Source organism: Chlamydomonas reinhardtii, chromosome 10 (assembly GCF_000002595.2).
Source record: "Chlamydomonas reinhardtii strain CC-503 cw92 mt+ chromosome 10, whole genome shotgun sequence".
In the NCBI taxonomy this organism is placed as follows: domain Eukaryota; kingdom Viridiplantae; phylum Chlorophyta; class Chlorophyceae; order Chlamydomonadales; family Chlamydomonadaceae; genus Chlamydomonas; species Chlamydomonas reinhardtii.
The window spans coordinates 2,539,677-2,567,541 of record NC_057013.1 but is presented as its reverse complement, the minus strand read 5'-3'; the positions used below and the strand labels follow the sequence as shown (position 1 = coordinate 2,567,541).

Below are 27,865 nucleotides of genomic sequence, written 5' to 3'. Positions count from 1 at the left end.
GCTGACATGAAATTTGTCATACTCATTCGAATCGGGTCCAGGTCCTGACCATGGCTCCGACTCCGATGAAGACCAGCATGTGTCTGGACGGATGGCTTCTCATACTTCCGTTGCCTTGTCACCTGTTCGAATGTCATCCGAGACACGAAGCGCAGCCCAGCTGAAGTTCAGCCCCACAGACATGCATTGCAGGTGAGATATGAATGTACACGTTGAGCTGAACGTGTTTGCTTGCAAAGGGGTAGACGAAATCAAAAATGCGACAGATGGTCGGGCCCGCTGCGAAAATGCAGTTTCTTTTTGTTTATAAGTACATTTTCATGTCAGTCTGTGTCCGAAGAAACGCTGGTGCATGGGCGGTGACATCAAGCTGCTCGGCCACTCTTGACAGAATTCTTGGGATCCCCTGCCATTCATTTGTGACAGGTGTAGGACTGATTACATATCGGCGGACTATTATAGCACGACGCACCAGGTCACTGACAACGAGTAACACATACTCCTGGTGGGCCTGGCGTCGCTCACAATACACTTTGTCAATGTATTGAAACTACAGCCGAAGTAATGAAAGGCAGCGCGTGGCCCCTCAGCGGGGCTGCGCTCGGGCTCAGTTTGTGTGTGGCGCTCCTCCTCGCGGCTGGCGCGTCGGCCCAGCTCTACATCACGGACGTGGATCCAACTAGCGGCAGTCTTGGTGGAGGCACCAGGTGCGCCCACTCGAACGACGTCTGAATGGAAGTCCGGAGTCAGCCGACTTAGGCAAGAGAGGGGCAAACAGCAACCGCACATCGTCATGTCATAAAATTGGCGATAGGACATGGCTTGGACATTCTGCAGAGTCACTCATCGCTGTCATTGACGGGCCAATGTCGCATGTGCTCGGCCCCATGTCCGGCTGTTTGAAGTCTCATGCTGCGGCGCTGCGTTGTGGCCCTAACGCGGCTGACAGACCTCATGCTTGACAGTAGAAAGGGCAACACGGTTCTGATATGTTTGTTCGACCCTCGGTGCCCTGTGCGCCTGCCGCACGCACGTCGGCAGACCAGGGGACGCAATCCACGGGAGTCTCCCCGCCCAGAAACAGGGCCAACAGCGGTGGCAGGGTCTACAATATGAGCCTTTTTCCTGTGACATGAAGGGTTTGACGTATGAGAGGCCTGCTGCAGTGTGGTTTTGATGCGCGTTCGCATGTGCGTTCCTGTGTGTGCAGAATGGTTATTCAGGGAAGCGGTTTCAGCGAGGACCGTTACACCGGCAGCAACGTGGTCTTCATCGGAACGTATCCATGCACCGTTATTAACCACCTCACGTCTGACTCCGTGGCAAGTAACTTCCGTGCGCGTGCTTACTTTGGGGGCATGGCACCATGAGCTGGGGTCATGTTGACTCAGTTTACGGCGTTACGCCCCGCCACGGGCCCAGCACAGCAGTAACTGGTTGAATCACTACTATGCAGATCACCTGCCTCACGTCGCCTGCCCCACTGGAGGGCAAGTACGACATCACGGTGGTTGTGGACGGCCTGGATAGTGTGACGTACTCAACGCCGTACTCATACGACATGGACTACACACCCACCCTCAACTTCGTGTTCCCCTCCGCGGGGCCGCCCGGGGTGAACCCGTTCGTGTACGGCACGCCCACCTGGGGGGTAAGCGGATGGGGCGGGGCTCTCCTGTCGGGGCCGCTTCCCATGTGAGGCACCACCTTCGATGGTTCATACCGAATGAAACGGCCTCGACGAAGCACCCAGCGTTGCCTTTCTACTGTTCCCAACCCACCCACCAGATCAACAACGAGTGCTCCTCCAACGCCGACACGGGCTACATGTACAGCAGCACGCCGGCCTGCGTGGAGTCGGTGCTGGCAGGCGACTACAGCGCCACACTGCCCTCGGGTGCAGATGGGTACACCTACCTTGGCTATCTGGTGGGTCGCCTGTGCATATAGCGTGGGCTGTGGGCACCGAGTTGATTTTGTGCAAGCTCCAATGGATGGGCGTGTAGTGATTGGCTCGGGTGTGGGCAGCTCAATTTGTAGCCGTGCGCGCATGGGACTGGCTTCGTCGCCGTTCATCATGCATTGTTGATATTCTGTTTTCACTGCGGGTTCCGGTGTGCTCACTGCCGCCGTGCCACAACCTATCGTGCACAGAGCTACTACACCTCGCTGTACCGGATCAACTTCACAATGCCGCTCGACAACACCGGCATGGGGCTGGAGGGGCTGGGCACCGCCGGCAACATGAACTTGACGGTGCGTGCGGGGTGCGGACGTGCACAAGAGTGAAGGTTCTAAAGGGTTGACGTTGGGCTACTTAAACAGCCCCATGACTGGAGTTGTAGCTCTGCATGGCAGCAATCGCAGCAGCAGGTTATATTTCGTGCGTCGTGCCCGAGTAAGCACGTAGCGCCCCTTGCCCTGAACTGCATGGTGTGCGTGTACATGCGCGCTGCAGATCAGCTTCGGCGGCAACGCATACGGCAGCCAGCCGTACGTCGCCCGGTCGGCCTACCGTACGGGCCTGTCCGACAACCTGCCGTACATGTACCAGCAGTACGCCGAGGTGGCGTCCGTGTCGCCACAGACCGGCTCGCGCGCCGGCGGCACCGTGCTCACCATCACTGGCCGCGGCTTCCCCACGCTGACTCCCGACTCCACGGAGACGGTGACAGTGACGGCGGCGGGCGCGCCGTGCCGCGTGCTAAGCTCCAACTTTACAACTGTGCTGTGCGAGACGGGCCCGGCCAGCGTGCTGGTGCCTGGCTACCGGGCGCCGGTGCCGGCGGGCGGCCTCAAGGGGCTGTATCCGGCCATGCGCGGCATCGAGTACGAGCTGTACAACGCGTGAGTAATGACGCGGTGACCGTACCGAGCGAGCGAGGGCATTCCTACTGCATGGGCATAGGACATGACAGCTAGCTGTACCGACCGGGCGGTTGTTTGCAGCGCGTCATCTTATCTGACTGCTGTGAATGTCGATGTGTGTGCCTGTGTCTGCATGTCACCAGGTCCATCAACGCGAACTGCTCGCCATACACCGAGGGCGGCGACGCCCTCAACCGGCTGTGGCGCTTCAACAACACCATCAAGCTGTCTGACTGCAACAACAGCTACAGCCGCATCCTCACAGGCGCCTGGGAGGCCCCGCCCGAGGACACGCAGCTCGAGCTGTCCACCTACAACACCAAGGTGCGTGCGTGCGGGGGTGCGGGACTGCCAGCCAGCTGGAAAGAAGTGAAACCAGCTGCGGAGCCAGCCATGTTGATGCGTGCGCTGCAACCCCAGTAGTCTTGCCGACTCGCTCGCTCGCCCCTGCCTATCCATCCACCGTACTTGCATGCATGCGGCCGTGCATGCAGGCATTCTTCATCGCTCCGCGTGACGGCAACTACACCTTCCACGTGTCCTGCGATGACCAGTGCCGCCTCAACGGCACCTACCAACTGGTGGGCATCAGCAGCGGGCGCCCGCACCTGCCTGCCTGGTTGCGGGTCCTGCGGACAGCGTTACGTGCATACCTACCTCACTACTAGGGACACCACATACGGCACCCATTCAAGTACCCAATCAGGCAAATCAGTAGCAGAGCGCTGGCCTCATGCCTGCTACGCACACGACCATACACCCGCTTTTTGTGAGGCATGAGAGCTAGCCCTCACCACAAATACACGCCCCAATTGTCTTCAATTAACTTGCTGCTGCAGGCCAACGGCACGGTGGTGACGGGGGTTCCGCTAGCGTACATGCCGCAGTGGAGCAGCTTCAATGAATGGTTCAAATATGATGAACAGATGTCGGACCCCATCCTGTTGAAGTGCGTACGTATGCCCCTGCTTGCTTATTATTTTAGGTAGTGCTTGCCGCGCAACCAGCGGCGGCGGTCAGTGTTTGTGCCTGCTGCCGCTTGTAATAATGCAAGCAGGCAAAGCCAGTTCACCAGGCGGCTGACTACCATAACGTAATACCGCATGCTTGCGGTGCCACCGCGGCATGGCTGTGTCCACACCTGCAGGGCCGGCCAGGCGGTGCTATTGGAAGCCACGGGTGCAAACAACCGCGGCCCTGGCGGCATCCAAGTGGGCGCGACAGTTCCCAGCACCGTGGCAAGGTATGGGGCTGCTACATACGTCGAAGCACTCACGCGTCCTTACTGCACAAGCTGGTGTGCCTTCACACATACCGTATACCTGGAGCAATGCAGCTATGCTTCGTGATCTAGCAGTTCGATTTAGCTGCTGGCTAGCCGCTGGGATGACCTGACTCGAGCAAGTTCAGCGAGTACGAGCTTGCTGCATACGTACAGGTACAACTCGCTGCCGGAGATTCAGACGATCAACGTCAACGGCGCGGCCCTCAATCGCATGGTGGAGATCAAGTACATGTGGGGCGGCGGCTTCAAGCACGTGTACAACATCACCGTGACCGCCCCAACGGTCGCGCTGCTCGTGGTGAGCATCGCCGCATGCATGGCATCGTTAGCGCTGTCTGGACGCCTTGCCGGTGTTCCTTCTACTACGGATGACACGACACTGGCTTCAATTGCCGCATTTGTTCCCAAAAGCTCGCCCGGACGGCATCTGCTTGTTTGGCTGCAGAACTCTGAGGTTGGCGTGCGGGTCAACATCACCAACTCGACCAACGCAGCCAAAAGGTAAGTTCATCCGTTCATGCTCGGGCCGCCCATGTTTACGACGCCCACACCTCGTGCAGGAAAGCATTGTCGCTGTTGCCGGCTTTCTAGGCGTGCTTGCATTCATGACTTGCGTCAGCAGTGCACAAGCCGCCATTTGTGCCATGATCCGTGGGCAACACTGCCTGCCGTTATTGCCTGCTGCCCAAACTCCAGGTGGGACCCCCGTTTCATGCTCGACGACAAAGCCAGTGACATCGCCAGATCCTTCGCCTACTACCTCGGAATCAGCGGCGACAGCGTGGGCGTGTCCATGAGTATTGTCGGTTCCACCATGCGTCTTCAGGTCAGTGCGCGGTGCAGAGCGAGCACATAGATGCAGACTGCTTGTGGCAGGGTTAGCTCAAGGCTCAGCAGGGCAAATACTCAGCAAACCTGTAGGTTTCTTGGCAGCTAGGGCATAGATAGAGCAGGCCAGGGCAGGGCCTCCCCTGGAGCAGGCCGTCCTCGCTCTGACTCGCCCACCCACGCACGCCGACGCCCGTTGCACGTGCAGGTCGGCATCTCAGCGCCCGTTTTCGCTTCCACGAACTTCAACTTTAGCATTGGTTTCTTCATGGTGGTGAGTACGAGTACGTTGCGTGTCATTTCAGTGCATGTGCATGTGCATGCCTAGGCTGCTGCTGAACTCCCGCACGGGCGCTGCTCCGTACGCAGGCCCAACCGCCGTTCCCTCCCTCGCCGCCGCCGCCGGCGCTGGGATGTGCGTACTTCAATCCGCGCTCGCTTCGTGAGATGGAGGCGGATGCGCTGGCTGCCGACGGCAGCAGCTGGCTGGACCGCCGCAGCCTCATCCCAAACATCACTTCTTGGACGGTAAGCCGCTGCGCGCGTGCCTTCGCGCGGGTGCCGCGTGTCGGCATCGATTGAACCCTCGGCTTTTAACACGCCGTCACCACGTGTGCCTACTGTGCGCGGACTGCGTGCGTGTGATGCGCGCAGGTCACAATCGCGGCCTCGGCGCCCGTGGCAGCGGTGACGCCCGGCGGCCAGTGGCGCCTGATTTCGGGCGGCTCCGAGCGCGTGCTGGACTGGAACGCGGACGCCGCCACCGTGAACGCCGCCTTCGCGGCACTGGCCGGCACGGGCGTGGACATTGCCTCCTCGTACTCGTGAGTGAACCTGGCTTACTTGCTTGCGGAACACGTGTGCGTTTATGACCATCAAGAAGTTACGTTATACTGAGGCTTTGCTTGGGGCCCCTGCGTGCACGGCGGTGGCGCCTTTTTAAGGGAATCCTGGAGTCCGACGACCGCGCAAGTCCGTGTCATGCGCACTTACGCCCTGTTGCTCGTGTGTGTGTGCTATGCATTGCAGGAAGGTGGAGGGCGCCTATCTGACGAATGTGTGGACGGTCGTGTACCCCATCTGGATACTGAACAACGTGCCAGCGGTCACGGTGGCCAACGCGAGCGGTGTGCCTGCCGGCGCGCGCGTGGTGATGACCGTCCGGAATGGCACCACGGCCCTGGGAGGCAGCTTCCGTGTCGCGTTTGGCAGCTACTGCGAGTCGGTCGTCATCAATTTGACGGATAGCGCGGATGATGTTCAGGTCAAGCTGTCCACGCTGCCCGGCGTCAAGGGTAAGCGGGCCACAAAACAATGATCAGCAGGGGCTTGCTTGGGGACGGAGTGATCAGGATGGTCAGCAGGAGGCCTAAAAAACACACGGTTGCATTATAAGCGCTGACTCTACATTCCCCCCGCAACCTACCTGCAGCTCCTCTCTCCGTCGTTAAGACTGGAGCCTCGTACGGCGGATCGATAAAGTGGCGGGTGCGTGCGTCCTCGCGGCATACCTGCCTCCAATCAAGTCCATCCTGATGTCGCAATGCACTCAGCGGCAAACCAGTCCTGGTGCCAGTACCGGCGCCATTTCACCTCCTGGGTTCCTAACCCCAGCCTTTTCCTTGCACGCATGTGTCACAGGTTACATTCGACCCTCAAGGCAACCCCGGCAACATGCCCCAGCTGCGCGTGATTGACGCCAAGAACGTGACCGGCACCGATGTCCGTGTGTTTGTGGAGGAGACACTGCAGGGCAGCACTCGGCAGTTCTTTGCACCCATCCCGACTGAGATGACCGCTCTGGCTTCGACTGTACCCGTGGACCTTGCCGTGCGTGTCAACAACATCCCTTCGGCCTGTGCCAGCCCTCGCGGCGCCGCCGGATGCACCTTCACCTACTCGGCCGCGCTCACGCCCAGCATCACCGCCGTCTCGCCCGCCGCCTACATCTTCCCCTCCACAGCTGGCTTCACGACCCTAACCATGAACATCTCTGGGGCCGGCTTTAATTCATCCATTGCAGGTGTGTCACTGCTACGGTTGCGAAGCTGGTCTGATAGCAATGTGTACCCCCAGGAGCACCCAACCACCCTGTCCATCATATTAACAACCTTACTTAACCCACAAACACTCTCGTTTACCCTCGCAGGTAATGCGGTGTCTCTGGACGATGATACGCAGTGCGCCGTCACCTTTGCAAGCGCCGGCCTCATCACCTGCCAGCTGCCCAATACGGGTGCGGGCGGCGCGCGGCTGGTCCGTGTGCGTGTGGCTGGCAAGGGCTTTGCGGGCTCTGCCAACACTGCCGTCGTCACCGTCAGTGTTCGCGTGCTGGCGGTGACTGGCGTGTCCCCGGCTGTGGTGTCAGCCACGGCCGGAGCCACAGTGCTCAACGTGACGGGGCGCGGGTTCGATGACGTGGTGTGCGACCGCAACCGCGTCAGTGTGGGCGCGGCGGCGTGCGGCGTGCTCACGTGCGCCTATGACCAGCTGCAGGTGAGCTGTTTGGGGTCGTCGTCTTCCAGGAATGGGAGGCCGGTGAGGGCTACACGGAGCCGCCTGCCCAAGTCTAGGTGGGCCTTGCATGGTTCGCTGCCGCTTGCGCAAGCTGTGGGTGGGCTCACATACGCACATTTTACACGTGCGCCTTTGGCCTTCACGTCCTCAGGTGCTGTGCGCCACGCCGGTCGTGGCCGGCGCTGCGCCCGCCTCGCCCACGCCCGTGCCTGTTGGCGTGCGTGTCTTTAACGCCGCCGGCGCCCTGCTTGACTTCTCTGACAACACCACCACGACCCTGGCGGACGCGGCAGGCCCTAGCATTGCTGTCATCACGCCCCTGTCCATGGGCTCCTCTGGCGGCGTCATCCAGCTCGCAACCACCGGCCTGGCGGCGCCATTTGCGAACGGCACAGACATCGGCCCCTTCCCACTCGTGTGGCTGGTGTCCGGCAACGTTGCGGCTGTCAACACCTCCTCCGCCACCGCAATGGCCGCGCTGGCCTCGGCGCTAGACAATGAGGACCTTCGCTACCCCTGCGCCAACGCCACGTACGACAACTCGACGGGCTTGATCACCTGTACGGTGCCGTACGTTCCCAGTGGCACCTACAGCGTGGCGCTTGAGCCTGCGCCGTACAACGGCGGGCTGAATGTGACAACGTGGCTGTTGTCGCGGCAGGCCATCGTGTTCACCATGACCATTGCCGGCGTGGCGCCGCAAGCGGGCAGCGTGGGCGGCGGCGTGGTGCTGGTTATCAACGGGACGGGCTTCGCGCCCGGGGACCGCATGCGCGAGAACGCGGTGTTCGTGACGGTGCCGGTGTCCACCACCTTCCTGAACGGCATCGTGCCCTGTGATGTCATCAACGCCAGCACCACCGAAATCCGCTGCCGCACGCGCGCTCACATCGCCGCGGACGCGGACGCGACGGACCCTTTTGCACTAAATGTTCAGCCCCGCGCAACCACCGCCAATAGCGTCGTGGTAAGCCACTGCTGGCAAATGGCGGCTGCGTGAGCTGTCGTGTTTTTACCGACTCCTTGACACCGGATGGACTGATTAATATGCGCGCATGCCTTGCTGTTTCTACAGGTGGTCGCGTGCGGCCAGTCCTTCAACTCCAGCGCGACAGTGGACGCGCTGCGTTTCTACTGCTGGGCTCAGCCCACGTCGGCGCGTGCTGTGTGCACCGGAACAGTGGGCGCCTGCACATTCGCCTACACGTGGGCCGAGACCCCCAGCCTGACCAGCGTGGCCACCCCTAACATGGATGGTGTTGTGTTTCCCGGCGATAACATCACCGTCAATGGCATTCAGGTGCGTGGCCCTGTGCCCATGGTTTTAGTGCCAGCAGTGCCCAACTACGCACCTTTACCTTTCATCCGACCAGGCACTTTTACCAACGCATCCAGGCCCCCTCCCTCCCACACGCCGTATTCCTTACCACCCGTAGCTTGCGGACGTGGTGCAGCTGGACCTGCGCTCGCCCAACGGCACCACCAGCGGCTCCTGCGCCGGCGCCGACCTGACGCGCGGCGCCACCGCCGTGTCTTGCAACATTCCCGCCGGCACCCCGGCCGGCGTCTACCAGGTGGTGCTGCTCACCAGCCGTGAGGGCCGCTCTGTGGACCCGCGCAAGGTGGGCCGCATTGTGGTGACCGCACGCGTGGTGGCCGTGGCCGGCAGCGTGGGCTCGCTAGGCGGCGGCGGCAGCCTCACCGTCAGCCTCGCCGGCGCCATCTTCAACACGTCCTTCCCCGACCGGAACACGGTGAGCTAGCTACAGTGCATGCGGAGTGCAAAATGAGAGGTGATACTTTAGGCTGGTGGGCTCTGCGTAGCTAGGCACGGGTGCTTATTTGCGCGGGGCGCTCGCGGTTGCTGGATGGCTGCACGCGTACCTACCGGTTAGCCCGGTTAGAGCGTAGGGAAGCGGAGCTCAGCTCGTCTCCCGGGTTCCTTACAGCGGAGGTCGCCAGGCCGGCAGCTGAGTTTCAGCAGATAGACACGTGCGTGGATTATTGCGTGCACGCGCACACGGCTTTGCACTTGCTTGCAGATTACGGTGGACACGCTGTCGTGCAACATCACCAGCTTCAACGCCACCTCAGCCAACTGCACGCTGCCGCCCATCATCGGCAGCGTCAAGGCCGAGTTCTGGAACCTGCCCGCAGAGTCATGGAGCGTTGACGTGAAGAATTACACCAAGCCCGGTGAGCGCAGACCGCACATTTCAACATTTGCGAATGTCGCAAGCAATGAAGCATGCTTGAGAAGGCCCCAACCCCGCCATGCCGTTGTGGCACTCAGTGCGCACACTTTTCAGCAGCCACTTGCATGATTGCCATGCATCATCCTCTAAAACGTGTGTCCGTTCCGCACAGACTTCGTGACGTACTACCAATCCATCAGTAACGTGTGGTGGAGCACACCAGCGGTGCGTCAAGGGTCATCACATGTCAAGGGTGCCTTGCACTTGTGTGTATTATGTGCCAGCATGCTCGCCCGCAAGCATGCAATCAATAGCCACACCATACGGCATCAGTACCTGCCGCCCCTGCCTGCGCTCCCATGCACTGGCTGCTGCAGTACGCGATGTGGCCGAGTGGGCTGAGCCCCGACCTCGACACCATCTTGCCAGACTACTTTGGCGGCCGCTTCACCTTCTACATGCGCGTCAACAGGACGGCGCGCTACTCTTTCGTCTTCAACTCGATCGATGACGTGGCCCGCCTCTATGTGGTGGGTGCTCGGCTGCATCCTCTGCGGCCGTGGGAAATGCTCAAAGGCAAATCCGTGTGTGCTGCCCCTAACCACACCCTGCCGCAAGCTGCCCGCCTCATGGCCCGCTTAGTTGCCACCCGCCGTCTAACCACATCTTGCTCAGCACATGCTCCACGCTCGATTGCACCATTTCATTTTCCACCCCCGCCACAGGACGACGTCTACATTGGCTACCATGGCGAGCAGCCGCTGCGTGTCAACCTGACCGCTGGCAGGCCATACAAGTTTGAGGTCATGTACTACGAGAACTTGGGAGGCACTTCCATCAGCATGGTGTGGGACGCTGGTGATGGCGGGGTGAGTAAGGACTGGGGCACTGGGGCTGGGCACTGGGGCGGTGCAATAGGTCCGGCTGGAATGGTCGGTGGTGCTTGGCAGGCCGATGTACCGTATGCTGGGCTGCTGCTTGGAGCAATTGCAGGCGCTTACTTGGAGTGTCCTGCAGTCAAGTAACAGAGTGCATCTGACATCTGCGAACCCCCTGTGCTCCAACCTACCCTGACAGGCCATCGACCGCGCTCTGCCGTGGGGCACTGTCAGCCCGCAGCCGCCCGCCGCGCCTATCGACGTCACCGTGACCATCAACGGCGTGCCGGCGGTCAGCGCCTGCCCCGCTCAGGATCTAAACCTGACAATGCCCGGCACCTCGCCCTCGCCAATTCCTGGCGAGCCTGCGGTCCTGTCCCTGCCCAATAACACGTGCGCCTACGTGTTCACTGGCTACCGCACGCCCACCATCCTCGCCGCCAGTGGCCTGCCGGCGGTGCTGCCAGGAGTTGTCAGCTTCACGGGCAACTTCCTCACCACGGCCGTCGCGGACTTCAGCATCACCGTGTCTGGTCAGAACTGCACCGGCATCGTGGTGCGGGCGGCGGGCGCCGGTTTCCCCACGGGATCCAGCATCGTGAGCTGCACGCTGCCGTCGCTGCCGGGCCGCGTGTCGAAGCCCATTCTGGTGTCGGTGGCGGGCCGCGGCGTGGCACGTGCGGGCCGGGACCTGGACGCGTCCGCGCTGTGGCCGTCGTTTCCACTGGCCATCACCAGCATCGTGCCCGACTACACCTCGCACTTTGGTGGCTTCGACATCTACATCAACGGGTGCGTGCTACCATGTGCCCTGCCTTGCGGCATTGCACCCCTGCGGCCCATCCATCGCTTTGACAGTCGTGGGGCGGGCGTGCCCAAGTGTTCCTCGCTTGGTCGCTCGTGACCTGACTCCGTATCTACCCACCTGACTCTCCCCTTCCTTGTTTGCACGCCTCGCACGCGTGTGCAGGTTTGGCTTCGTGCCGCTGACCGGCCCCATGGCCAACATGGGTCGCCAGATGCGTGTGGTCCTAGGCGGCGGCACCAACCCGGGCAACCTCACGACGGTGCCCATGCCCATCGTGTCCGCCTCCACCACCCAAATCCGTATCAAGTTTCCCCGCATCCTGCCCGCGCCCGGCTACATTGCCGACTTCAACATCTGGAAGTCCATCACGGTGGTACTGGTCGACCAGAACACCGACAGTTCAAACTGGCAGGTGAGCCCGTTGAATTGCGCATATCCTAACACAACTGCGTGTGCTGCTAGCAAGCCTGCATCGCTTTCTGCTGTCTTGCCTTTTACCCTTTGGACGGTTCCGCTTCATCCACAGAGCCAATGGGAGGCTATTCAGTTCGACCGCACCAGCACACCCGTATTCAACGCGACCACCCAAGCCGTGGTGCCGGCCGTCACATCTCTTGGCGCTGTCAACGCAACCACCGTCAACCTGTCCTACTCCATCTACTACGGCTGGAGCATAGCGGTGAACGCCACACCGGTGAGAGCATGGGCACGCTGCCAGCATGGCCCCTGCGCCGAGGAGGCGCTGTGCAACCTGGACCTGTCCGCTTTCGCCACGCAAGCCAGCCGAGTTGGTTGAGTGTCTTGTCTTACGCGGTGGAACACGCCCTGGATGCAGATTGGCAACTTCAGCCGCATGAGTGTGAGCCTGACGCCCACGCCCACGGTGAGCCTGGACTGGTTTTTGTGCAACCGCCTTTATCCCGCCCGCATGTGCTGTGTCGGCTACCTGTTCATGTAAAAGTGCACATACAGAGCTGCAAATAAACCAAAGCGTCCTGCCGGATATCAATTTCCTTCTGCCTAATCCTGCAGGCCCTGCCGGCGGCGCTGAACTACACCGGCGTATTCCCCGTGTGCGTCAACGCTACCGTGACCAACTCTAGCTGGGTGCGCCCCGTGTACCGCGAGTCGCTCAGCTGCACACTGCCCGCCGGCACCCCTGCCAACGTCTACACCGCCTGGATCTGCCAGCCAGGTGCGTGCGTGCATGTGATGCATGCGTTCACGGCCCATGGTGGTGTCACCACCACTGCCTGCTGCTACCGCCCCAGCTTCCCAGTAACTGCGGCACCACCTGAGTAGCAGTATTATCCTATCTGCCTCAGCGGTGCCACACATCCTCCAACCTTGTGCAACCTGCAGGTGGCACGCTGGGCACAGGTTGCAGCCCCGCGCCCGGCACTGTGACGGTGCCGCTGGTGCTGACAGGAATCAGCCCGCGCAAGGGCAGCTATGCAGGTGCGGCGGGCGCGTGTGTGTGTCGGGCGGGGCCATGCTTCCTGCCCCCCCCAAACCGCACAACCACTTGTGCGACTTCAGCTGCCCAGCATTTCCCGCTGCTGCTTCCCGGCTCGTCTTTGGTGAACGCACTTGCGCACGTTAGCCCACATGCGCACAACTGCCCCTTGCGTCGGCCTCTGACACATGCATGCGCTCTCTCAACACACAGGCGGCATGTCGGTGTTTATCCAAGGCCGCGGCTTTGTCAGCAACCCGGCGCTCATCCAGGTCTTCTTCGGCGACGTTCCCTGCAACGTCACGGCCGCAAACAACCTCGGCGTGACCTGCCTGCTGGGATCCGCGCTCCCTGCCATTCCCACCGGCTCCAACCCGATTGCATTGATGCCCTCCAAGCCGCTCCTAGCCGGCCTGCGCATCAGCCCCGCTGACGGCGCCCCCCTTGTCAACTACACCTCCGCCAACGTGACCTTCACCTTCGATCCGGTGCAGACGCCGGTGGTGATCAGCGTGTCCATGACGCGCGGCTCAACAGAGGGCGGCACACAGCTGGAGTACGGGCTGATCAACATGGCGGGCGTGTTTGCACAGAACGTGACGGTCCTGCTCGGTGACAACATCACCTGTACCAACCTGACGCTCACGCCTGGCTATCTGTCCAGCGGTGACCTGGGCGCAGTCGTGCGCTGCCTCACGCCAAAGCCGCCGACGCGCCAGATCGGGCCCAAGCCAGTGCGCATTATGGTAAGAGCTGCCGCCGCCTGCCGGCTGCAGGGCTTGTTTAAAGCGGGCACCGCTGTCTTACACATGACTGCCTCGTGTCTCCAAGCGTGTCAAGCGTGTCCCATGCGTGCGTGCCTGCAACTAACCTCCATGCGGCTCGCCTGAACGACAGATCACCGGACGTGGCATGGCGGCCTGCTCCGCCACGTATGAGTATGTGGACCTGTGGTCCCGCCGCACCACCTGGGGTGGCGGCGCGCCACCCGTGGAGGGCTCTCTGGTGTCCATCCCGCCCGGCATCAACGTAATGCTGGACGTCAGCCCGCCGCTGCTGGGCGCGCTGGTCGTTGAGGGCCGCCTCACCTTTGACGAGTCGCTTACAGACGAGATCGAGCTGCGGGTGCGGGCTTAGCGGTTTGAAGCAGCCGTGCACGCGGGCTGCTGGCACACGCATAGCCAGCTACCGCGCGCCCCCAGATCAGGGGCTTTACTTCCTGTCACCTGCTTCGTCTAACTCCTCGCTGACCAGTTCCACGCGCTGCCCTCACTTCAGGCCAACTACATCATTGTTCGTAACGGTGGCGTCCTGTCCGTGGGAACGGAGGACGTGCCGTACGGTGGCAAGAAGGCCAAGATCACGTTAGTGGCGCGGCCGCACGAAATCCTGGAGCTGCCGCTGTACGGCGGCAAGGCGCTGGCGGTGCGCGACGGCCTTGTGGTTTTCCACGGACAGCACAAGGTACGTGCGTGCGGGCGCGTGCATGTGCTTTGTTCAGTTGCGGGGCAGAAGAGGCGCTTGGTTGTGACTCGGGCGGGTGCAACTTGGGGAGGGCTGGGATGTTGTGTGTTAGTGGGCTGAGCTGGTTGGTTTGTCAATGTGCGTCGCAGACTCCGACGTTCACGCGGCTGACGCAAACGGCCGACGTCAACTCAACCGTCCTGAACCTTGCTGGCGTGGTGAACTGGGTGGCGGGAGATGAGATTGCCGTTGCCTCATCTTCCTTCTTCACTGATGAGTCTGAGACGGTGAGCAGCGGCTGGCCATGCGAATGCGTTCCGCACCCGGTCGTGCGTGGCCTCTGTTGCACAGCATGTATTGTGCCGCCAGGCAGCAAAGGAAACCTCGTTTCCATATATGCCTTCACGCAACTTGCCCATGACAACCTGTACCTCGCTCATGGCCGCCCACCAGGCCATCATCGTGTCTGTGGAGGTCGACGACTACTACAACGTAAGCACCATCCGCATCGACCGCAAGCTCAACTTCACGCACCTGGGCGTGGTCGAGGAGATCGCCGGCGGCGCGGCGGGCGCGTCCATCGACATGCGCGCCGAGGTGGCGGTGCTCACACGCAATGTGGTCTTCCAGGGTGACGAGGACAGCGAGCGCTACATGTTCGGCGCGCAGATCATGGTGAACACGCCCTCCACCCGGCCGCGTGCCAACATCCGGTTTGAGCAGGCGGAGTTCCGGCAGACGGGCCAGGCATTCCGCCTGGGGCGCTACTCGATCCACTTCCACATGCACGGCGATCTGGCGTACCAGTCCTGGGTCAAGGGCTGCGCCATCCACCACACCTACAACCGCGCCGTCACCATCCACGGCAGCCACCGCGTCATCCTGCGGGACAACGTCGCCTACCAGTGCATGGGACACACGTTCTTCCTGGAGGTAGGTGTCCGCGCAGTACGTCAGTTGCATGTACGGTGGGGCCTGCCCGCTGGGAGGTGGCTAGGAGCGAGGTGGCTGAGTTCCCGGGGCGCACACGTGACGGCATGCGTGCGCATGGAAGGGAGGCTGCGGTGCCGCTCTTACAATGTGTCGACGTATGTACGATGCCATCCATTGCTGAACGTCTTGACTCCACGCTCGCCCGCAGGACGGCATTGAGACGGGTAACATTATTGAGGGCAACCTGGGCTTCTCCACCAAGGCCTCGCCGGCGCTACTCAACACCGACACCACGCCCGCCACCTTTTGGATCACCAACCCCAACAACACCTACCGCAACAACGTCGCCGCCGGTGAGCCGAAGCCCCACCCGCGCACAATCTACGCAAAGCCATTGATTGCACCATACTCATGCGCGCGCGTGCCTGGTCAAACCCTATCACTGGCCCTATCTGTCCAATGAATGCGCATCTTGAACGGCTCCTTCCCCTGCCCCTGCTGCCTCCCTCCAGGCTCGGACGCCTATGGCTACTGGGTGCGACTGCTGGATCACCCTGAGGGCCCCTCCTACACCACATCGGTGTGCCCCAAGTTCACGCCGCTGGGGCGCTTTGAAAACAACGTGGCGCACAGCAACATGTTCTACGGCCTGCGCGTGCACCCCGAGTATTACCCCAAGAAGGTGGGACAGCAGATGCAAGGGCAAAAATGCCTACCGTGTGCTGCAGCCAAAATCGCGTGTTTGGGGCGTGATGACATCCGGATACAGAAGAGGTACTACGGCACTAGCTATTATGGCAGTCTCCTGCGCGATGACAAGCCGTATGCCTGGCCGCTTATTTGTGTGAGTGTGCCGTATTGTGTCTGTGCGTGCGCAGGAGCCGTGTGCGGACAACAAGTTCCAACAGGTCCCGGCCGTGTTTAATGGCCTAACCACCTACAAGAACGGCGTCAAGGGAGCCATTGCCACGCAGGTGCGTGTCCGCAAGAGCATGCACGCTCGTGACATGCTAGACTGTAAAGCTCGCTAACGCTCCAGAACAAACCTGAAACGACTTCCGTGCGCACAGGTGGGTCTGGTGGTGTTCTCAAACATCACGGCCGCGGACAACGGCGCCGGCCCCAAGATGCACATTGTGAACGGCAAGGACAACGGCGCCGGCATTGAGTTCTCCTGGATTGTGGACGACCGCAACCGGGCCAACGTACCTCTGGACTTGATGGCTGGTGCGTGCAGGAGGGCAGGCAGGCGGGGGCCGGGGCCGGCAAGCCACGACACACCAGGCGGCGGAGGCGCCTTTGCTTTGCGGTTTACAACGCGAACGCGTGCGGACAACATGCGCCAACATGGACACGTGCACATGAATGTTTGACACATTGCCGTGTTCACCCACAGGCCTTCGTGACTCCATCATTGTCAGCCGCACAGTGGGTGGCTTCGTGGGCACCGCCGGCCAGTGGCCTGCTCGTGACCGCAAGGTGAGCGCTTGGCGGCTGCCCGGCATGCGTGCACAGTCGGAATGTCAAATGCCAATCGAGCGCTGCCAGGCCTGCCCAAGCCGCCATATGCACACTGCAATCCCAACCGACCAACCTGTATGTGCTGCTGCTCCTGCCCCTGCACCCCACGCCTGCCTGCAACCCATTCCTTCCATGTCAGATCACCGGCATCATCACCCAGAGCCCGCCGCTGGGAGATCCCAAGCACAGTGCGCTGCTGTCCATCACCAACGTCACCTTCGTGGACTACACCGGCGGCCAGTTCTTCGCGCTGGAGGGCTGCGGTGAGCCGCAGTCCGCACACGACGCTTTGAGCATTACACAGCTAGCCATCATGATGCGAACATACGTATTAGACTGGGACTGCTGCTGGTTGCGTGTGCGTGCTGTCGTAAGCGCCAAGCCCAGTGCATGGAAGGCGGTGCCGCCTTGCTGGGCGGCATTCCCCAACCCACATGTACCACAGCTCGCATATGCGGCTGCAGTTTCTCCTTGCAGCACGACTGTTTCCTTACGGGATTGGTTCAAAGTTAACCCCAACCCACCGCCCGCCTGCCGCCCTCCCTTTTTGCTCCTGTACGCGTGCGCAGGCAAGTGCAAGACGTTCCAGGGCGGCGCCACCTCTTTCATGAAGCAGCTGCGCTTCGTGCAGTCCAACGCCGGCAGCTACCCCGCCCTTTCATCCTGGAGCTACGGACACCAGGCCGTGTACCTGGACACGGACGGCTCGCTGATCAACAGCCAGAACCTGCCGCCCGAGCTCATGTCGGCGCTGCCCTGGAGCCTGGCCACGCCGGGCGGCACGTGGCACTCAGCTGTGGAGAGCGAGCTCTTTGACCCGGCGGAGTGCGTGTACGTGCGCGGCAAGGGCACGTCCAATGACGGCGCCATCTGCAGCCCAGACTTGGTGTTCAGGTGGGAGAGGCAATGCTGCGCATGTGCACGGTGGCTTACGGATACTCGCTCTCTTAGCCACTCTCACCGCGTACAACTCAGGCTCATACCATGATGAGAACCACAACGCCCTCCACTGCCCCGTCCGCCCAGGCGCATAATGCTCAACGAGCACCTGCCCACCAGCATCGAGTTCCGCGACCTGCGCGTGACCAGCCTGGCCACCAACCGCACCTCGCTTGTGCACTTCACCAAGTACAACGAGAAGGGCTACCAGTTCACGGCCGCCACGCACCGCGACTACTGGCTGCAATGGGAGAGCCCCTTTCGAGTGGACCCCACCACCGCGCGCTTCCACAAGATGGATCTGATGAACGACACTGACGGTTGGATCCACATGGTGAGCGGGAGCTGCTGCTGGTTTCGCAAGTTCCCATGCGTGTGTGTGCTCCTGGTCCAGCAGCAGTGTCGGCTACAAAACGTGACGCTGCACAGTGCCAATGCGAGTGACCACTGCCGTGCCAATTCCTTGAGCTAACAGTGCACTCAACGCGCGTGGTGGCCGCGCATGTACCTGTGCGTGTGCGCAGAGCTTCAAGTTCCTGGCCCGCAACGACCGCGTGGAGGTCAACGGCGCCGTCACTGCGGGCGCCTACCCCGGCCCGCCGCCTGAGGGCGCCCCGCACGGCTCCTCCTACTACAGCAAGCTGCTGCAGCCCAACTCCTGGTGGTGGGGCAACTTCACCTACAACGACACCAAGTTCACCATGTACATGGCGGGCGACCAGGACGAGTGAGTTACCGGAACATTGCTTCTTGCTTGCACGTGCGCAAGCCCTGATGCTGCGTGCCCTCGCTCCTATCCTGCCATGTCCGGACTGAGCGGTTTGCGGTCACAGAGTTTCGGCCATGGACTGAAATGTGAATCCGCCGTGCGTGCGCGTTGCATCCCTCCCGTCCGCCCCTCCGCAGCATCCTGCGCGTGACGCCGCAAGCCTGCCCAGTGACCGGCTGCACGTTTGACTTCAACGTCACCGCTGACCTGCGCGGCACTCTGTTCTGGAGTGACGACAACACGTGGCTCAACCGCGCGGGCGGCAAGCCCAAAGCCGGCGAGAACGTGACGGTGCCGTTCGGCTGGAACCTGATCCTCGACGAAGACACACCGCCGCTGGCGGACGTCGTGGTTCTGGTGAGTGGGGATCAGCTTGCTGGAGTGCAGCCGCCGGCTGCTTGCGTGCGCGGCTTACTTGGTGCGTGCAGTGTTCACCGTTAGTTCGTTGCTACCGTACACCACTGTTACAAGCTGTTGCACTTACACGGCGGCCGCGGCACCACAGGGCAACCTGACGTTCGAGACGGCGAGCAGGAACGTGCTCACTGCTAACAACATCTTCGTGGCGGCGGGCGGCCGCCTCAGCGCAGGCGCGCCCGGCACGCCACTGCCGCCTGCCGCCCGCGCCACCATCCGCCTGAGCGGCTACCGTGGCGATGCCAGCCGCGCCATGGCCTCAGACCTTGTGTTTGGTTCCAAGGTGCGCATGAGGCGCCGTCGCAACACTTGCACTGGGCCAGCACAGCTACAGTCCAGCTCAGGCGGACGATGTCTGGCACCGCCACAATAATCCATCTCACTGCCCCTAGCAAGATGAATAACTTTCTTACCTAGCACATCCTCTTCAACCCTGCCCCTCTTTTGCAGTTCATTTCCGTGTTCCGTGGCGGCACCCTGGATCTGCACGGCTCGAGTGTGGGCAGTCGCTGGACGCGGCTGGGTGCAACCGCCGCCGCCGGCTCCAACTACCTGGTCCTGGACCCGCCGCAGCCGGGCTGGGCCGTGGGCTCTAGCATTCTGGTCACCTCCTCCTCCTACAACGTGTGGCAGGCGGAGGAGCGGACCATCACAGCGGTGCAGGTGAGAGCGGGCGCCTCGTGACGCGTATGGGACAGTGCGTTTGTGTTGTAGCGCACCCTGATCCGGACGCCGTACGCGTCGGAAACTTCGTCGCCCATGACCACGCATGGCGTTTGACCTTACACACAGAACAACGGCGGCACCATCTTCCTGGACTCGCCACTGGTGCACCCGCACTACGCCTTCACCGCGTCCTTCTCTGGCGCCCCCACGGTAGGAACCCGGGAGCACCAGCTGTGGCGTGCGCGTTTTCTCATGTTTTGCCCGCCCACGGGCTTTGGGGCCATCAATCTTACCTACCTGTACTTCCTCAGCTGGTGATACTGTATTGGGCCGGCCTGCTCTTACGCCCCCGCCGCGCTCAAACCGTATGCAAGCAGGTTGTGGACATGCGTGCCGAGGTGGCTCTGTTGAGCTCGAATGTGGTGTTGGAGTCGCTGGAGGGCACGGGGGTGGAAGCGGCGGTGGGCGGGGAGCGCTACGGCTGCCGCGTCATTGTGAACGGCGCCTCAACCGCGCGCATCAGCAACACGGCGGTGAGCGGTTGCATGTAGTGCTGCTTGTTTGTGAGTTGCCTGAAGCCCACCGCTTTGCGCTCAACCGTTGTGTGTCGTACGAGGGGACCGCAAAGCGCGAGCCAATCAACCGCTCTGTGTGTTCATGTGACTTTCTGCCCGCAGCTGCGCTACTGCGGCCAGGCCGGCCTGGACCGCGCCACGATCCTGTTCGACCGCCTGACAGCGCTGCAGGGCGGCGCGCCGAACCCCAGCTTCGTTGCAGACAGCGTCCTGTACAAGTCGCAGGAGGGTGAGCGCCAACTTGCAGTGCCCGCACGGCTGCTGGTGTCCAGAGCACCATTGCAATGAACCTGCACGGCTGCGCGACTGCACTGCTTGCTAACATACCTGGGCTTCCTGCTTGGTGCTTCATCCTTGTATGCTTTCCATTCCTGTCCTGCCTATTGCAGCCGCGGTGTTCGTCGACGGCGACAACTTCACCTCGCCCATCACCTTATCGGGCAACGTCATCTTCGGCTCCTACGACAAAGACACAGTGGAGGTCATGACATCGGGCAACCTCATCCGGGGCAACCTGGCTCTGGGCCTCGTCAAGGTAGGTGTGCGCACACGCGTGGCTTGTAGGGCACACCCGTGCCTTTGGTTGTCAGTTCATCGCCAATTGCGCGGGGTACACCTACCTTTGCGGGAGGGAATAGCCTAGTCTCTAGCCTTGTCCTGCACACCTTTCGCCTCATACCCGCCGGAGCCTGACAGGTTCCCTGCGCCTCCCGCCTACCTTTCTCTCACGCCTCATTCCCCTCCTCCCCTGCCCCGCCTGCTGGCCACAACAGATCATGGACGGCGTGTCAGGCTTCGACACGCGCCTGCCGGCGGTGTTCAACTTCCACAGCGCCAGGAACAACGTCACCGGCAACGTGGTTGCCGGTTCCGAGCGCCTCGGCTACCGCCTGGCCGGCCCGCCCTGCAGCGCCGTCAACACCACCAGTCTGGGCGTCGGCACGCCCTACGTCTTCCTAAACAACAGCGCGCACAGCACACTTGTCGGCATGGTGCTGGAGGCGTCCAACGAGTCACTGGCGGAGGGTTGCACCGCGCTCGCCAACTTCACAAGCTACATGGCTTGGGACTTCGACTTGCTCACACTCAAGGGCATTGAGACGCACGTGCTGCTGCGCCGCATCAACTCGCTCAATCCCAAACACGCCGGCGTGCTGGTGCTCAAGGTGCGTGCGTGGGTGGACTGGGGAGCCAGTGCTTAGGGTCGGGGCCCATGTCTTGCGTCGTTGTGGATCCTCGCGCACGCACGGCGGCGGATTCTCACAGGCTGCTCGCATGTGGTTGATTTGCTTCACACCTCTGCAGGTGGGCGAAATGACGCAAAAGGCAGAGGTGGAGATGTTCGACAGCATCATCGCCGGCCGCACGCACCCGGAAGTGTGCGCCTTGTGCGAGCAGCAGGGCCAGCCTGGCTGTCACCCCAAGCTGAGCGTGCAGTCGTACAACTCCTGGAACCCCTTCACGCCGTCCGTGGGCCTCGTGTCCGCCACCTTTGCCACCGAGTTTACGCCCGGGCCCGAGGTGCGCACGTATACTTTGTAGGCTGGGAGCCTGTGTCGTAGCACGGCCTAGCACGACAAGCGTGTCAGGACAGTCTGTAACAGCGCACGGCCCGCCCCCAGATTGCCCGCCTGACGCACTGCTCCAACGCTCTCCGTCCCCTTTTTCATACCCGCAGCAAAAGCCATGGGACGGCCTCAAGGGCTACCAGACTATTCACGGCATCATGCGCGTGTACGGGACCACCTTTGCCAACTGGGCCGGCGCCTCGGCCTGCCCCGGCTCGGCCCAGGGCGCCTATGCGCTGGCCAACCACCCCAAGGCGCCCGACGCATTCCACCCGCACTACCTGTACCGCAGCAACGTGGTCAACGTGCGCAGCACCACGTGAGTCGTCCCATCGCGCCGGGTCTGCATTGCAGATATAAAACACCGCCCACGCTTTCTTGCTGAGTTGCCGTTACCATCCTGGCAGCATAACGCATGCATGGCCAACTTTCCCTATCGCTCGTCATTCTCAATGCGCACCTTGCTGCCCCCCCCCCCTGCCCATGCGCCTGCCACCTACCACAGCACGGAGAGCGGGCTGTTCCTGTTCACGGGGCCCAACCCCGACTGGCGCAACGAGGCCGACTGCGGTTTCCAGACCTACACCCAGCCCGACGGCTCCATTTTGGTGAGGGCTAGCTGTGGGATTGGCCCTGTTTAGCACATACAGTACTACCGCTGTACTCGCGGCACACACCTAGGCTCTCCAGGCATTTAGGCAAGCTGTCTCATCCGCCTTGCTTGGCACTGGCACTGGGCTTCCTGTGTATCGCCTGCACCGCTGGCCTGTCGCCCTGCTGCTCACCGAATCACCACGTGCTGTGTGGTGCAGGAGCTCAACTGCGCCGGCCCCAAGCACGCGCATTTCCGTGACCTGGACGGCACACTGCTGTCAGGACTAACCGGTGCGGGCTGGAACGCCACGGCCGGTGACACGGCGGTCGGCTACTTCGGCAGCCCCCGCAGCTTCCCGTATGACCAGGTGTGTCCCTGTGTGCACATGCTCTGCTATCGCTTCCTGCCTTTTACTACCTAACCTCTTCTAACTTTTACAGCCTAGGTTGAGGCATGCTTGCTCTTGACCTGACGTGCGCTGCTGCATTCGATAATCCTGTCTGTCCGCCGCAGGGTACGCCGGTGATCCCCGGCCCCTGCACCTTCCTGCCCGCAATCGACGGCTACGCCTGCGCCGCCAACTCCTCGGCCTACGCGCTGCCCAACGCCGACATGAAGCCGGTTGTCCCCGCGGCCGCGGGTGGTATCGGCGGCAACCAGCAGCTGTTTGTGCTGGAGAGCCGCGACGCCGACACCGAGGATCGCAACTTTGGACCCGTGTTCTTCAACGTCAGTGGCTCCATCGACATGACGGTCGTGGCGATGGACCAGGGCTGGTGCTTCGCCTACACCTGCCAGAAGCGCCTGTCCACCTTCTGGACGTACCTGCCCATCGGTCACGTGGTTGGCATCAACTTCACCGGCACACCTGCCACGGTGTTTCGGACGTGGCTGCCGTACGCGGCGCCCGAGGAGGAGATTGTCGTAGAGATATATTACATGATGATCCCTAACCGGTGGGTGGCTGGTGCGGGTGAGGCGCGCGGGTGGTGCGGACGGGCAGGTGTGTGGGGCGGGCGGGAGGGGCGCGCGGGCTTCATGTATGGTTTTGGCCATGCAGCTAGGCCAAGAGAGCGGTGGTCCTGGCCGGCTGTGTCAGGGCACCTTTACCGTATGCTGGTGTTGGGCATGCGTGTGCTGCTAGCAACTTGACTCTACCACACGTACGCACACAGGCGCTTCGTGTGGCTTCCGGAGTCGGGCCGCGTGCCCGCTTCCAACTTCAAGCCGCGCCCCTACGACGGCGCCACCGCTCATGGCGACTACTATTGGGACCAGAACACCACCACCCTCACTGTCAAAATCACCGGTGGACGCACGCTGGAGGTCCGCGGCGAGAACGCTGTGGTTGTGGGCTGGGGCCTGGCGCTCAGCATCAACCAGTTCTACGACACGCAGGAACTGTTCCTGACAAACCTCGCCAACTTCCTGGGCATTCCGCGCTCGCGCATCTATGTAGCCAAGATTGTGCCGGGCTCATCGCGACGCCGCGCGGCTCTGGAAGGCGGCAGTGGCGGCAGCAGCGGGTCACAGGTCGACATCATGATCTATGACGACCCCGCTACAAGCAACAACGACGTAAGTAGTGGCTTTCTTCCGCTTCAGTGCATGGTGGCTGGGCGACATGCATACGTTGTTATGCACAGGGGCCTTGCCGCGTGGCGCGCCGATGTTGAGCTGCTGTGCTTGTGTCCTCCTTCCGCAGCCACTGCCGGAGCCTCAAATTGACACGTCGGGCAACGTGGACTCGGAGTCTGCAGCGCCGCTGCTGGGCGCCAGTCAGTCGGAGCGCGAGGCCGCACGTGCCGAGGTGCTGGGCCAGCTGTCGCCGCCACCCATGCCGCCCCCCATGCCGGTGCTGCTGAACATGGTCGTGTTCGATCCGCCGGCACCGCCCAGCCCGCCCTCGCCGCCCCTTCCGCCGTCGCCGGCGCCGTCGCCGCCGCCGAGCCCCGCGCCTCCGTCGCCGGCCCCGCCCTCGCCGCCTTCACCTGCCCCGCCGTCTCCAACGCCTCCGGGTCCCCCGTCACCCAGGTTACCCAGCCCCGCGCCCCCACCAAGCCCCGGAATAGCTGTGTCGCCACCGGTTCCGCCGTCGCCCGCGCCTCCTCGCCCCTCGCCTCCCGTCCCGCCGCCGTCGCCCGCCCCGCCATCACCTCCTCAGCCGCCTGCGCCGCCGTCGCCTAACCCCAGCGGCGTCAGCTTCACGGCCGCGCTGTCCAACCTCAAGGCGCTCATCGTAGATACCAACACTGCCTCTGCTGTGCTGGGAGTGACGGTGGCGGAGGTGGCAGATGTGCAAGTGCTGGCAGGAGTGTCTTCCAGTGATGGTGGCAGCGGAGGAGCGGACGGCGGCTCAGGCACGAACGATGATTTCAACAACGGCGCAGGAGACCTGCTTAAGGCACTGGGGCGGGCGCCGCCCTCACCGGCACCGCCGTCGCCAGATCCGCCCTCACCTCCCCCGTTGCCACCGCCGTCGCCACCGACGCCGCCCAGTCCTCGGCCACCCAGCCCACGGCCGCCTAGCCCACGGCCACCTAGCCCTGTGCCTCCCAGCCCTGTGCCGCCCAGCCCAGCACCCCCCAGCCCTCGTCCGCCTCTGCCGAGCCCACCAGCACCGCGCCCGCCGCGGCCGCTGCCGCCGTCGCCGCGGCCGCCGCGCCCGCCGTCCCCGCCCAGCCCGTCTCCTCCCAGCCCGAGGCCCCCGGCGCCGCCCAGCCCTTCCCCGCCAAGCCCACGGCCGCCAAGCCCGGCGCCGCCCAGTCCGGCACCGCCCAGCCCCGTGCCACCTAGCCCCGCTCCTCCCAGCCCGGCGCCACCAGGACCGCTCCCTCCCAGTCCGAGGCCCCCGGCGCCGCCCAGCCCTTCCCCGCCAAGCCCGCGGCCGCCCAGTCCCAACCCGCCGAGCCCAAGGCCCCCCGCGCCTCCGAGTCCGCCTCCCAAGCCCCCGGTACCACCGAGTCCTCCCCCGAAGCCGCCTGTACCGCCCAGCCCACCGCCGGCGCCACCCATGCCGCCCCGGCCGCCATCACCTTCGCCACCCAGCCCGCGGCCGCCCAGCCCTCCGCCGCGGCCCCCATCGCCAACTCCGCCGAGCCCTAAGCCGCCCGGGCCTAGCCCGCCGCCGGCACCACCCAGCCCCTCGCCACCGAGCCCAGCACCTCCATCACCGCCGTCGCCTGCACCGCCGGTGCCTCCCAGCCCTGTGCCCCCGAGCCCATCGCCTCCCAGCCCCGCGCCACCTAGCCCATCGCCACCCAGCCCATTGCCACCGGTGCCGCCCAGTCCGCTGCCGCCGCGGCCTCCGAGCCCGACGCCGCCTTCCCCCAAGCCACCGCGCCCGCCGAGGTAAGAGACTGAGAGCAAGCCTTTGTGTCCAGCTCCTTTCGTTGTCTTGTCCTCACTTACCTGCAGTCCCCTCCGGCTAGCCTTGACCCACACCTTATCACCCGTGTACTACCCACGAACACAGCCCACCGCCGGCGCCTCCGGTGCCGCCCAGTCCACCGCCGTCCCCACCAGTACCGCCCGGTCCGCCCCCTAAGCCCCCCTCGCCGCCGCGGCCTCCGAGGTGGGTTTCGGCCCACATATAATTAGCTCTGCGCACAAGCGCGTTACTAGCACCTTACTTGCTCATGTGGGCTCTGCCTTGCTCTCAGCACAACGCGCCATGGCACCGTACATGCCCCACCTCCTGGCCTAAGGCTCAGACTCTACTCCCCCTTCCCCTCACAGCCCTTCGCCGCCCAGCCCGCGGCCGCCCAGCCCACCACCGCGGCCCCCATCACCCACTCCGCCGAGCCCTAAGCCGCCCGGGCCGAGCCCACCGCCGGCACCTCCGGGACCTCCGACGCCGCCATCCCCACCACCTACACCTCCCTCGCCAGAGCCGCCGAGCCCGGCTCCGCCGTCTCCTCCCGCACCTCCCTCACCACAGCCGCCGAGCCCGCAGCCGCCGTCGCCGGCCCCGTCGCCACTGCCGCCCAGCCCGTCTCCCCCCAGCCCGAGGCCACCTGTGCCTCCCAGCCCCTCGCCCCCCAGCCCTCGGCCGCCGTCGCCTGCTCCGTCACCGCGGCCGCCCAGCCCCTCGCCCCCCAGCCCTCGGCCGCCGTCGCCTGCTCCGTCACCGGTGCCGCCCAGCCCGGCTCCCCCCAGCCCGAGGCCACCTGTGCCTCCCAGCCCCTCGCCCCCCAGCCCTCGGCCGCCGTCGCCTGCTCCGTCACCGCGGCCGCCCAGCCCCTCGCCCCCCAGCCCTCGGCCGCCGTCGCCTGCTCCGTCGCCGGTGCCCCCCAGCCCGGCTCCCCCCAGCCCGAGGCCGCCGTCACCTGCTCCGTCGCCGGTGCCTCCCAGCCCGGCTCCCCCCAGCCCGAGGCCACCTGTGCCGCCCAGCCCCTCGCCCCCCAGCCCTCGGCCGCCGTCACCTGCTCCGTCGCCGGTGCCTCCCAGCCCGGCTCCCCCCAGCCCTCGGCCGCCGTCGCCTGCTCCGTCACCGCGGCCGCCCAGCCCCTCGCCCCCCAGCCCGCGGCCCCCGCTACCTCCCTCACCGCAGCCTCCCAGCCGGTCCCCGCCCACGCCGCCTCCGTGGCCGAAGCCCCCCAGCCCCGCGCCTTAACGGGCCTGGTGGTTATGGCAGGCACACGGGTTGCAGCATTCATTTGATGCTGTAACCGTGCAAAGCAGGGATGGATGCAAGGAAGCGCTCCTTGCGGGCTTGATTGTATTGTTGGCTTATGAGCGTTCTCATTCGAGCCATGCCATTGGCATGTGCTGTATATAATGTCATTCGTTCATTGTGAGCGCACTACTACCATTGTGAGTACCTGAGGAATCCAAATGAGGACAGTGAGCGAGCAAGTGCGGCGTGGCCACATCCGCATGCATGTACGCTTGAAGCACGTACTGAGATTAATCATGTGCTGCACACATTCATGTACGTACCCTTTGTGTGCTTATCACACCGCGCGTATCTGCTTGCAACGCTAAAAGGGCTGACAGAGTTTTACTTGTGCACTGCACCGTGCCAAACACGCCGGACCTACCTAAAAAGGTCATCGATCCATTCATCCCCGCTGCCGAGCATTATAGAGGTGTGCTGCAATGCACGTACTGTCATACTTGGTTGGCGTTACGGAAGATGTATGCGCTGCGAACCTTGCGTTCCCTAGTATGGTACGTGTTGGCGCTGCCAGCCAAGCCTCTGCGCAATGGGGCGAGTGCTAGGCAAGCGTTGCGAACGAGATCAGGATGTATGTATGTGCGTGCGCGTGTGCGTACGTGTGCGTGTATCTATCTCTTCTTCTCCATTCCATTCATGTTTGCTGCTTGCGTGGCGCTGGAACGCGCTGTACGCTGCTACTCCAATGCCGGATTCTTAGGGGCGGTAGCTTATATGTAGTTGGACCCGAAGGCATAATCATTCACATCGCGACTGCGTGCACGCTGGTTGGCGGTTGCACGACTGCATACTTTGTAATTGGGCATGGAGGCAACACCTTTCTGATTCCGCCTTACCCTTTGCATGGGCGTATGCGTATCACCAACCATGGTTCAGTCCCTTTCACATCATTCGCAACCACTGCT

At 63.0% G+C, this 27,865-nt stretch overlaps 1 protein-coding gene across 2 annotated transcripts; it reads left to right on the top strand.

Annotated features, from left to right (window-relative positions):
• Positions 1–139: 139 nt before the first annotated feature.
• On the top strand, positions 140–27,865 carry CHLRE_10g436800v5 (uncharacterized protein). 2 transcript variants are annotated; one of them, XM_043066732.1, is made up of 64 exons: positions 140–707; positions 1,211–1,322; positions 1,457–1,651; positions 1,789–1,929; positions 2,155–2,256; positions 2,459–2,847; positions 3,012–3,192; positions 3,363–3,449; positions 3,708–3,817; positions 4,016–4,111; positions 4,307–4,451; positions 4,599–4,654; positions 4,850–4,979; positions 5,190–5,255; positions 5,351–5,509; positions 5,636–5,805; positions 6,011–6,276; positions 6,414–6,469; positions 6,623–7,004; positions 7,131–7,477; positions 7,650–8,465; positions 8,574–8,798; positions 8,935–9,252; positions 9,541–9,694; positions 9,866–9,918; positions 10,071–10,223; positions 10,419–10,562; positions 10,771–11,363; positions 11,542–11,791; positions 11,906–12,073; positions 12,215–12,262; positions 12,412–12,574; positions 12,742–12,837; positions 13,049–13,581; positions 13,733–13,960; positions 14,114–14,299; positions 14,449–14,586; positions 14,753–15,232; positions 15,441–15,585; positions 15,745–15,914; positions 16,111–16,206; positions 16,303–16,459; positions 16,629–16,711; positions 16,893–17,016; positions 17,323–17,647; positions 17,780–18,026; positions 18,217–18,419; positions 18,599–18,818; positions 18,967–19,161; positions 19,329–19,541; positions 19,671–19,754; positions 19,922–20,077; positions 20,222–20,348; positions 20,509–20,654; positions 20,893–21,285; positions 21,425–21,640; positions 21,798–22,006; positions 22,193–22,295; positions 22,500–22,649; positions 22,796–23,238; positions 23,458–23,860; positions 23,988–25,633; positions 25,758–25,856; positions 26,021–27,865. In XM_043066732.1, exons 1-64 carry the CDS (start codon positions 565–567, stop codon positions 26,895–26,897), a joined length of 15,309 nt encoding a protein of 5,102 aa, XP_042920130.1. In that variant the 5' UTR covers positions 140–564; the 3' UTR covers positions 26,898–27,865. The 2 variants fall into 2 exon arrangements, with proteins under 2 accessions (XP_042920130.1, XP_042920129.1); XM_043066733.1 differs by having other exon boundaries at positions 340–707.

Bases quoted from the DNA above. Each gene is read 5' to 3' on its own strand.
- CHLRE_10g436800v5 (XM_043066732.1), top strand. From the start codon at position 565: ATGAAAGGCAGCGCGTGGCCCCTCAGCGGGGCTGCGCTCGGGCTCAGT. The intron at 12,838-13,048 runs GTGCGGCGGGCG...CTCAACACACAG, and splicing joins GCGCAAGGGCAGCTATGCAG to GCGGCATGTCGGTGTTTATC. The intron at 20,655-20,892 runs GTAGGTGTGCGC...TGGCCACAACAG, and splicing joins TGGCTCTGGGCCTCGTCAAG to ATCATGGACGGCGTGTCAGG.